At 41.9% G+C, this 12,309-nt stretch overlaps 2 protein-coding genes across 3 annotated transcripts in view; both read right to left on the reverse strand.

Moving 5' to 3' along the window:
* The window catches only part of cacna1db (calcium channel, voltage-dependent, L type, alpha 1D subunit, b), a 119,092-nt gene that overhangs the window by 89,919 nt on the left and 16,864 nt on the right, over nt 1–12,309 (reverse strand). The window lies entirely within an intron of this gene.
* Nucleotides 4,232–5,401, reverse strand: LOC122882712. The gene is made up of 2 exons (XM_044210394.1): nt 4,954–5,401; nt 4,232–4,853 (listed from the first exon to the last, which is right to left on the reverse strand). Exons 1-2 carry the CDS (start codon nt 5,399–5,401, stop codon nt 4,447–4,449), a joined length of 855 nt encoding a protein of 284 aa, XP_044066329.1. The 3' UTR covers nt 4,232–4,446.

Raw genomic sequence — 12,309 nt, forward strand, 5'->3', positions numbered from 1 at the left:
GTCTCCATGGTCACAGTTGTCACGGCAGCAGGCTGTGTTGTATATAAAATGAAGTGAAGGAGCAACACGATGAATATAAACACTCAGTTAAAATACATATACAGTACATGCATGGCAATTTAGGCTGGAGGAAGCACAAATTAGCATCCGCACTCTCACATCACAGTTGTTTTTCCACAAAATAATACACAAACACACATACCATATCTCAACCACACAGCCCCTACATCATGAGTGAAATGAGTAAAAAACAGCACATGCATATGAAATTACACATATTTAAAGCCCAATTTAACAAGACACGTACTTAAACAACACAGATCCAGTGCAAGTACAGTAATGTTGAATTTTGGTTAGGATACTTGCACCATGGCATAAGCAAGTAAGTGGTTTTCTTTGTGACACGAATGTTGCTTATGTTGATGATGAAAGCTGAAGGTTTGCCCAAACTGAAAACAAAGTGGGGCCATCGTGGTTCATGGTCGGTGTCTTAACCCCCAATGGAGGCGCTCCATATTTATCAACTTTCTTTTGACTTAAAAATGCTCTTCAATTCAAGAGAGCTCCAGAGATCTCTTATGTTAGTAATAAGAGAAGATCCTAGATGACTTTATTACAGAAATACAGGTGAGCAAAAACCATGTGAGACATGTTCTAGAGTGATTGTACAAAATATCATTAATCATGATGAATATGTTAGCTGAAGCAATATGTAGGGTAGCTGCTTATTTCTTTTTGTTTTCATTTGAGCCAAAGTCCTATTATTTCATCCCTATTTATATATTTATACATTGTTGATATATTAGATTGTGTTTAATTTCACATGAAAATTGCGACTGGAGGTATTAAGGCTTTCACACAAATAAAATTAACTTTAAAATTAAATTACTGTACATATATTTTTGCGAAAAACATATCACTGACAAATCATGAACAATATGGCAAATGTAGTGCAAATCCTTGTGGCTATTCCTGCTCTGAGCAGTGTGATTAATCATGTCATCGCTTGAGAGCTGCTTTTAAAGGTTACGCTTACACTTCGCTTGATAAAAAAGACTTTTTTACTCCTAAGTTGGATCTTTAGAGCATTCTTAAAGTTCCCCTCCAGACACGTTTTAAAGTATGTAAAAGTACTCTGCTATGATTAATATTTTGTTTAGGATGGTTATCCCATATAAAAAGTAAAAAAAATCTGCTCTTTCTCCCTCATTGAGAAATTCTGGATCTGTTAATGCCATGATCACCACCACTGCGTGTTAGGTTGACCGGTGTCAGGTTGACCAGTGAGTGAGAGCATGGATGTGGGTGAGAGACATGTTCTTACTATACATCTATGGTGAGAGAGCGGTGCGCGTCAGGATGGCTAGAGTTAGAGGAAACATCAGTGAGAGTCAGTCATACATGTTTGAGCCTCAGTCAGACCCAGATGAGTCTATTGTGCACCAAAATCGGCGACTAGCAGACATATCAGAATGGTAATTGTACTTAGCATCTTATATTTGTTTATGTTGTTTGTTAGCTTGTATCTGGCCATGGCTGACACAGCATTAGTGGATATGAAACATACAATAATATCTGTTACAATGTTACAGTGTGTTTACATTGTTATTTTATAACGTTAGTAGATAGTAGAAGGAAGCTCCAGGGTCCGGTTTACATCCAAAAACTGCACACTCTAACATGTTTGCTTTCAAAACTTTCACTACGCTAACTCTCACTCTCTGTAATGAAAAGTCCACTCTGCGCTGGAAGTTTCAGGTTTCTTTGCTGGTGGCATTGCAATTGTCTTTCGAATTTGGGACATACCAAATCTAGCTTGCCCGGAGTAAATTTGAATCTCAGATTTTAGGGAAGTGTAAAGACATCTCCCTTTTCAGTAGAGGAATGTGAAAACACCTCTCTAGGGACAAACTTTGCACCAATAGAAGTCAGTAAAGTCAAGGTCTGACATTTTAGGGGACTTAAACATAAGAAAAACACAATATAATGGGTCTGCAATATTTTAGGCTTAGGTTGAGGTTGCAGTGAAAGTAAAGAGAATGAGGTAATGGTGATAGAGGGAAAACCCTTTAATTTGAAATGTTTGAAATGCTTAAAGTCCTATGGCACAGCAATTTTAAATTACAAAAATTTTAAAAGTTATTTAACTACAAGCTAGAGTCATTTTGAAACGCTAAAGAAAGTAATTACAGTTGTACTCCCACTGTAGGCACTGTGACAATCTCATCCAGGCTAGCCTTGCTTTGATAGATCAGTAAAATAATATCAAAGTTTTCTAACAGTCACAGTCTCCAGTGAAACTTGCCAATAAAAGATTTCAGCCAAACAAACATTCTGCAGGTTTAAATGCTAGTTCTTGACTTGCACAGCCAAGAATCCTGCCATAAAGGAGAAGTTCTGATTTATCCCACAAGCCATAAACCTGCTTAGCTTTAACAGATAATCTCTTCATCACATTTCCTGGTCATTCAATCTACTGCCACTTTCATTATTAATTTTGAACAGTTTAGTTTGAATAATTTACATGTATCATTTGAAACACAGAACACCTACAGAACTGAACAAAATGTTTTCTGGTGCAAAATGAATCACGTTACTTTTTCAAAGGATGATGAATGATTATCCAGACAATAACAACAAATAAATCTGCACTTCTGCACAGTTATTGAATGATGAAACGTTACATAGCATTTAAAAACAGATATCTTCATTTTTTGAATGTTTGAGTGTTTCTTACTTTCTTACTTTATTCAATACTTGTTGCTATTTCTACACAAAAAAAAACTGCTGAAGTAAATGTCCTTATAACTAGATATATATTTTAAGACAGATGCAGTGAAAATCTACTTTTTTTCCTTTGTTCAATCAAACACAATATCTGGCCATAACATCAAATGCAGACTCATGTGGAATGTGGTATACTAACCTGTGCTTCACTTAAATGTGTATAAAATGAATATTATTTGCTTTTGCATCTTGTCTTTTCATCTGTCTGCTTCTACTCAGCAGACAGTGATTTGGGTCAAGTCCAGTGTGTTTTTTCCCTGGTGTACAAAACTTAACACTGCATTCATTAAGTGTGCTCTGTTCTGTGGCTAATGTCTGAACAAAGTGTGGTTTTGGAATACAAAGTGTCTATGTGTTTGTCTGTGTGTGTGTTTGTGTGTGACTGTGAGACAGCGACTAAGAGAGAGAGAGAGAGAGTGTGTGCTTATGTGTTTGTGTCCCACATTCCCTGCAGTGGCTGTGGTCCCTGGGCCTTTGGGTGCTAAGCATTCAGTCCAACAGGCCTCCTGACATCTGGGCATCTGTCACCTTACGGCCTAAAAAACCTGTAAAGCCCCTGGAGCATTTTTCCCTCCAGCTGGTGTTACAGGCAAACATCAGAAAAACATTTTCTGATGAGTATTGTGCTCTCATCCACTGAAACAAATATTTCAGTCTTCTTCAATGAGAGTTTGTGTTCTTTTCAATTTAACAGACAGTATATTTGTGAGCATGTTTGCTGTAGTTATACAGAGAGTCTATATTTAACACATGATAATGATGAAGAGGAGTGACAGCTCAGAGAAGGAAGGAAATGACTCACAATGATGGGACTGCACTCTAATAAAGATGTATGATCACAGATGTCCTGAGGCTCACTAACAGTGACTGCACACACACAAGCACACACACACAGATACACATACACACAGATACAGGGGTTCTAAACAAAATTTATGCTACTTACAAAATTACGAAACACTCAAATGTGCAAACTTACACTTGTGATCAAAGATCACGTTCAAAATTTTCTGTTAGATCACAATTTCTTGATTGAAAAAAGGTTACTGAATACTCTCATTCACACACACTCACAAGCATTAACAGCACACTACATATTTACACTATATATTTTTTGGACAGTCCCTAGGCCTGAAACTAATGATTAGTATATTATTAATGACTAATCAACAGACCTTTTTCACAGCAGACATTTTGACATGTCATAGCAGGAAAATCACAGTAATTAATTACATTAACGATGGCTCAGTTACATATTATTAATTGCACCTGGGCTTTTATAATAATAATAAATAATTAAACTTTATTTATAGAGCACTTATCAATACAAAGTACAAAGTGCTTCACAGAGAGAGACATAAAATACCACAGTGAATGATAAAATATCAGTCAACCTAATTTCTTCAGACAAGTTGTTCCAGAGCCTCGGGGCCCTGGTGGCAAAAGCTCTGTCCCCCTTAGTTTTCATCCTGGACTCAGGAACAAACAGACCCCTGCCCGAAGGTCTCAAGCTAAGTAAAGGTTCATAAGGGATTAAAAGGTAGAGTAGAGAGGTAAATGCTGGAGTAGAATGGGGAAGTCTTGCAAAGTCCATATAGAGTCCTTATGTTCAAACGAGACCGGACAACTGGCTGAGGTGAGTGGTGTGCTTTTATCCTATTAGTGATAAGGTGCTGATGGCGAGCAGGTGTGTGATAGGGACCAGGTGTGTGTGATTAGTACTCTGGTGTGGGAGTGCGCTGTGACTGGTGGAGCCTGGCGTGTCTGTGACAGTACCCCCCTCCCCACGGCCAGCTCCCGAGGGTCGAGGACCCCGACGCCTTGGTGGTCTTCCTCTTCCACGGGGAGCAGGTCGATCCGGATGAGTGGCGTGAAAGGCGTTGAGCAGAGAGGGTTCAAGGATGTTGTGTCTACCCATGAGCGCTCCTCGGGACCATAGTCCTCCCAGTCTACCAGGTATTCCGGTAGACCACCACAGTGCTGGGAGTCCAGGATCTCATTGACCGGGTACACTACTCCATCCTCCAGGATGAGAGGAAGGGGGGGTTCAGCTGTTACGCCAGGCTCTGTGGAAACAGAAACGGAAGAGTGGTGAGGTTTGAGGAGGGACACATGGAAAGTTGGGTGAATTCTGTACCGAGGTGGTAATTGGAGCTGGTAAGTGACCGGGTTGATTTGCTTGGTGATGGTGAAGGGACCAATGAATCTGGGACTTAGCTTCTTGCAGGGTAGGCGCATTCTGATGTCCCTGGTCGACAGCCAGACCTTCTGACCAGGTTGAAAGACTGGGGCAGTGGATCGTCTCAGGTAGACCGTCATCCTGCGTCTGCGACAAACTCGTTGCAGCTGATGGTGAGCTGCATCCCAGACCCTCTCGCTCTCGGAACCAGTAGACTACTGCAGGTACCTCCGATGGTTCTCCTGACCACGGGAAGAGAGGGGGTTGGTAGCCGAGTACGCACTGTAAGGGAGTGAGTCCAGTAATAGATTGATGGAGGGAGTTCTGGGCGTACTTGGCCCAACCCAGGAACTGGTTCCAAGAGTCCTGGTGGCCATAGCAGAAGGTACGTAGGAACCAGCCGAGCTCTTGGATCTTGGATCTCAGTCTGCCCATTCGACTGCGGATGGTATCCTGATGAGAGGCTCACGGTCACACCTAGGAGGGAGAAGAAGGCTCTCCACACTCGTGAAATGAACGGAGGTCCCCGGGCAGACACTATGTCTTCAGGGATTCCGTAATAGTGGAACACATGGTTGAACAGCAGTTCAGCCATCTCCATGGCTGTGGGTAATCCCTTGAGGGGTATCAGTCTGCAGGATTTTGAGAATCGGTCGACCACCACCAGGATGCAGGTATTATTGTCAGAGGCAGGCAAGTTGGTGATGAAATCCACTCCCAGGTGTGACCTGGGTCTGTTGGGAATGGGCAGAGGAAGTAGCTTGCTGGTGGGAAGGTGGCGAGGGCTCTTTGAGATGGCGCATTCCTGACATCCCTGTACATACCTTCTCACGTCTCTAGCCATGTTTGGCCACCAGAAGTGTTCCCTAAGCAGCGAGAGGGTTTCATTGGCCCCTGGGTGGCCAGCGCCCAGAGATGTGTGGGAGGAGTGAATGAGTGGAGTGCGCTGAGTTCTGCAGACATATTGCAAGCCTGGAGGACAGCCTGGTGGAGCATTGGCAGAGGCATTGGAGGAGGGCACCAAAGTTTCAGACCATTGTATGGGACTGACAATAACTTTACTAGGGATGATGGGCTCAATGTCTTCATTGATCTCCTCGGATGAGTGTAGGCGAGATAATGCTTTCTGATATCTGCTTTCACATTTTTGGGACCAGGACGGTAGGTGATACGGAAATGGAAACGGGTAAAGAATAATGCCCAACGGGCTTGGCGTGGGTTTAACCTTTTTGTGTCTCTGAGGTATTGCAGATTCTTGTGGTTGGTGAGTACTGTAAAGGGGTGCTTAGCACCCTCCAGTCAATGCCTCCACTCTTCCAGGGCCAGTTTAATGGCCAGAAGTTCCCTGTTGCCGATGTCGTAGTTCCTCTCCGCCGGGCTGAGTTTGTGGGAGAACAAGGCACATGGATAGAGTCTGGCTGGATTCCCCTCCTCCTGAGAGAGCACCGCTCCTACCCCTGTTGTTGAGGCATCTACTTCCACGATTAAAGGCTTCTCTGGATCTGAGTGAACGAGGAGTGGTGTGCTGGTGAATGCTTCTTTCAACGTGTTGAAGGCCTCGTCTGTGGCTGGTGACCAGGACAGAGACTTGGGCTTGTTACGTAGCAGATTGGTGAGTGGATATACTATGGAGCTGTAATCGTGGATGAATCTTCGGTAGAAGTTGGCGAATCCGAGGAATCGTTGGAGTTCCTTGATGGTGAATGGAGTGGGCCAGGTCCTTATGGTTTCTACCTTCCCCTCGTCCATCTGGATGCCTCTGCTGCTAATGATGTATCCAAGGAACTGCACTGAGGGTTGATGGAAGGAACATTTCTCAGCTTTGAGGAAGAGCTGGAAATCCCTCAGGCGTTTCAGGACTCCGCAACGTGGTGCCGATGTTCGACCATGCTCCGTCAGTAGATCAGGATATCATCGATTTACACTTGGACAAACTTGTGGAGGAACTCCTGGAGCACCTCATGGATGAAATCCTGGAATATGGAGGGGGCGTTGACCAGGCCGTAAGGCATTACGCAGTAGTCATAGTGCCCTGTAGGTGTCACGAAGGCTGTCTTCCACTCGTCCCCCTCACATATCCGAATGAGGTTGTAAGCGCTGCGGAGGTCCAACTTGGTAAAAACAGTGGCACCACGGATATGTTCTAGAGCCACTGGGATGAGGGGAAGAGGGTACCAGAACTTGACGGCTATTCTGTTGAGACCCCGGTAGTCAACACAAGGCCACAAGCCTCTGTTCTTTTTGGCCATGAAGAAGCTTGAAGCAGCAGGGGAAGTAGAAGGGCGGATGTAGCCTTGCTGTAATGCTTCCTTGATGTACTCCTCCATGGCCATCTGCTCCGGGATGGATAACGGGTATATTTTCCCGTGGGGCACTGGCTCACCCAGCAGTAGGTTGATAGCACAGTCCCATGGCGGCAGCTTAGAGGCTTTCTTCGGGCAGAAAACATCACTGAAGGGGGCGTAACACGACGGAATGTCCACTGACTGCTTCTCAACCAGGCTCTCGATGGAGATGAAGTACAGTGGAAGCGTCTCAGAGCGAGGCGCAGGAGGCTGAGGTCGGTGAGGGAAACAGTCTGGGAAACAGGAGTCGCCCCACTTCAGGATTTCACCAGTGGTCCAAGAAATGATTGATGAATGAAGAAATGATTATACTGTTCCAACCATGGGCGCCCTAGGATCACATCAGTGGTGGAATCCTCCAGAACCAGAAAATGTAAATGTTCCACGTGTAATAATCCAACCTGAAGTATGACTGGGCCAGCACTCTACTGGACACGCTTACAGCTGAGAGCTTGACCTGTCACAGAATGGATTTGGTATATGGACGGTGTTGTTTTTGTCATGAGCTTGAGCTGGCGGCAGAGGAAACCAGAGATGAAGTTGCCGGCTGACCCGGAGTCAAGGAGAGCATGGGCTGGATTGGAGACATCGACCGCAGTAAGTCTCACAATGGTGGAAAGTGGCTTCATTTTATTTAAGGAAGGAATGATGGTACTCACCGTGGGACAGGGAGGACGAATGTGGCATGTCAAAATGACATGCCCCGTGGCACCACAGTACAAGCATAGGCCCCGGGACAGCCGCTTCTGCTGCTCAGCTAGTATTAACTGGTTATTTTCCAGTTGCATGGGTTCGAGACCTGGTTCTGGAGGGCTGATGGATTCCGGCTGGCGGAGAGATGGTGCTCCTGGTGTTCTTCCAGACACGACTGCATACGAATGGAGAGCTGGATGAATCGTTCGAGGCCGATGGTATCCTCGTATGCAGCAAGATGCAACCGCACCCTGGGATCCAACCCCTGAAGATACGTGGTGATGAGTGACTCTCGCGGCTGGCAGTCCTGAACCGGAGTGCATAATCGTTGATGGATTTGGAACCCTGTTTTAAGTGGTACAGTTGCTCACCGGCCAATGAATCACCTGCTGGGATGCCAAACACCTCTCTGAATTGTGTGGTGAAGTTGTGGAGAGATTGGGTGACAGGTCCGTTTTGTGACCACATAGATTCTGCCCAACCGCTGGTTTGGCCATGGGACTGGCAGACACCAGAGGTGAAGGAGTGACTGCGGAAGTGACTGAAGTGATGGCTGGTGTGGATGTAGGTGGATTGGTGGATAGTAATTGTCATAGACCATCCACCAGTTCTTGGAAGGGGTCTGTGGAGCTCATGCTGTAATCCTACGGTGAGGGTCAGGTCTTCTGTTACGTACAGATAGGCAGGAGACACCGATCAGGAAACGATAATGGTTTATTGGATTACAGCACGGAGTAAACAGGTATGCAGGTAACAGGTGAGGATATGGATTAGTAATAGGCTGAATACTGGCTATTGCTACTGTACTACCAGTCTTACTGTTCCGTAGACCGTTTGAGTAGATGAAGCACAGAGATGGGGAGAATACGCTGGAGTAGAGTAGAGAGGTAAAAGCTGGAGTAGAATGGGGAAGTCTTGCAAAAGTCCACATGTAGAGTCCTTATGTTCAAGCAAGACCAGACAACTGGCTGAGGTGAGTGGTGTGCTTTTATCCTATTAGTGATGCTGCCTAAATGTCCCACGATATTTGCTGTGACATTACTTGCACCTTTGATATAATTTAAAAGGCAATATAGCCTACAGGGATCGGTAGCAGTGGAGAGAAATGTCCATGTCGGTGTGGGTCTCTAAATCGAAGAATATAATTTGTTTGGGTGGGTGGATGATTTATGTGTAGGCTACGTGTGGATTTGAATGATCTGATGTGAAAACACACACTTCTGAAATGAATCCAGCGCCCTTGCAGTGAACCAAGCGATATTTCCATCTGCTTTGTCCACGGTTATTGTTACAACTACAGTGTGCTTGTTAAGATAATAGCAAATTGTTACAAACAAACTAAAATGAAACTTTTCTGTATGTTCTCTTTATACATCCATGGTATGTAGCCTAACGGTTTATCTTAGTTAATCAAGAATCTTAAAATTTGGTAAATTCATCTATTTTTACTGACATTTTAGATTTGTTTCCAGTGAGATAATATTGAGTGTATATAGTGACTTTCTGTTGTGAACTTCACTGTTGCTGCTCAAGAAACAATATTTAGTTATATTTAAAATATAAATCAATTCTAATCCTTTTCTGAATTTATGCATTATTAAAAATGATGAATGAAAAACATTTCTTTAGTAATGATAAAGAGCTGAGCTGATGAGAGTATGGATAAGATAAAGATACAATCCTATCAAATCCCTTCACTATAAGCCTTGTTTAACCAGTGTTATTTTATGATTATTATTTTTTATGGCACTCAGTGCGATCATTCACAAAATGGTGAAGGATTACAGAATTTAGGGCATTAGGCTTAGTTCATCAGTTTCACTTATTTTCTTGCTGATGTCTGAGTGTAATGTGAAAACTACAACCTGTGTGTTTTTTAATAATTATTGTCATAATAATTGGCTACATGGCTTTATGTGAAAATGAATAGTTTTTAGTCAGATAACATCAAATTTCCTTGGGGGAGGAGGCCACTGGACTATTGGCCTTGGCGAAGGTCTGCACTCTCCAAGTGCCCTTCTAGTTATAGATGTGTTCATACCGTTCATATCATTTATACCATTTAAAGTAGTTTAAAGTTACATGATTATTAAATAAATACAGTTTGAAGCAGAAATAATTAAAAACAGTGTACTTTATTCAAATAAATTAAATAATTTTGCTTGTAAATGTCTCCTCATATCCCTTTATTTAGGAAAAAATTATTTGATCCATTTTCATTGCGCTCCCAAAGTTCTTTATGTGCTCCTACATTTTTCAACTTAGGAGCACATGTGCGCCTTGGGAAAAAAGTTAGCATCAAGCCCTGACACCCTTCTCAATCCAATTAACAACATTCTATTAACAGTGATTTAAAATGGAGAAAAGCAGCACATTGCTACATTTTAGAAGCTGTAACAAGAAAATGTTTTTACTTGATTAACGACAGATTCGCACTATTCCTCTATTATCAAAATAGTCATCAATTAGTGTTTCGTTATTGGTTATTGATTAATTGATTAATCATTTTAGTACTAACACATACACACGCACATTTCAACATACATACACATACACACATAACAGATGATAACCTTGAACATATTGCATTTCCTTTGTTAACAACACACAAGATTACCAAATACATTTACACAAGATTCATGCATGAACCTTCTTTCGTGCTCATGGTGTGGTTGCCCAGCCCCAACAACACTGTCTATCTGCATGGCAATCGACCCAGGATGAACACACACACACACACATCCTAAAGCATTAAAACTGCTGTTGACATTTCAGAAGACACACACACATACACAGACCTGACACGTGGAAAGTGAGTGAGCTTTAACAGAGTGTAAACCAACAGGGTTAATGAAGCTTTAAGAACATTAACTATGGTCTTCTTCACACTATCCCACCCACTCACTGTCCCTCAATGCTGCAGGTATCTGCCAATCTGGCAAATCAAGAGGTGAGCCTTGGGATGTTGATCAAATGCTCAAAAGTCTCCTACAGATAGATTTGTTGAAATATAATCAAATGACAGTAACAAAGTAGTAAAAAAAACAAAAATACAGTCCCATCTTTATTATCCACTCATATCCTGTAGAGTCTGTTTGATTCAACATCCTCCAAAACGTATTTTATGCTTTTAATGAACTAATTTTAGGACTTGTTCTATTTCTGTCAAAGGCCAGTGTGATCACTTTTTATCTGATCACAGTGTAGAAAACACAGCCTGTTGTTCCATTCTCCTCACTTTACGGGTACAAACAGTGGAACACCAAGTGTCATTTGGTGGACATCTGGATGAAAAACAGTGTGAAGACTTGATTAAAATGTTTATTAACCACTATGTTCCCTCTGTCTGACTTTGGCCTGCGTAGGGTAGGATGATATGGATAAAACCTCCTCTCACAATGTATGAAATTTTACACCAGAAATTCAACTGTGAAACTGTTTGTGCCTTTATATTAGTTAGTATATGCTATATCAAAGTATTCAATTCGACTTCTATTATATATACTTCATAGTATTGTAATCTTACTGTATATTGTGTGTGTATATTACATATATCGCATTACATTATATACTTTATTATATTAATATGTACAGTATTTTGTACTTATTATTCATACCTATACTTATACTATATATAGGCTATAGTTCACACATTGCCTGAGTGGCACTACTGGACTTCTTGCACAAATATTTGCACATTGCACTGATATAGTCTAAATTATTGTGTATAGTGTATATTGTATATACACCTCTCTAATTTCTATTCTATTATACAATTTCTATTTCATTCAAATTGTTCCTGTGTGAAAATGTGTGACAACCTCCTAATGCATTCCTGATAATTTTCATGTTTTAATTTTAATTGAGGATTGCATGGTCTAATTGCAGGTTGCATGATAGACAAAAAGGTCTTACCTGAAAAGTTGAAGTGAAGAATAAAGCATACTGTGTTCCTGTGTGGATCCACACTGTACAGGAAGTAAACAGCTCTAAAAATTCTTGTTTTCTACAGTCTGAGTCAGTGAAATTCCAAAAGCAATGTGGTTTGCTCATTTTGTTCTGTATTCAGTTATGTTTATATATTTATTTATTTATGTTTGGGTCATAAAATCTCGCAATCCTATTGCCAGACAATTCTGCAAAACCCTGGATTAAAGGTTCTGTAAATGAGATTCTGTACATTAATATAGCAGCAAACAATTATTTTAAAGATATAGTGGAGTTAAGGCGTCCTGAGCAGAGATTGACATCACACTACCTCCATCTCTCGTCATCCAAGCTTCTCTGTTCTTTGTTGTGGTAGCC

The sequence above is a fragment of the Siniperca chuatsi genome, linkage group LG10 (assembly GCF_020085105.1).
Source record: "Siniperca chuatsi isolate FFG_IHB_CAS linkage group LG10, ASM2008510v1, whole genome shotgun sequence".
In the NCBI taxonomy this organism is placed as follows: domain Eukaryota; kingdom Metazoa; phylum Chordata; class Actinopteri; order Centrarchiformes; family Sinipercidae; genus Siniperca; species Siniperca chuatsi.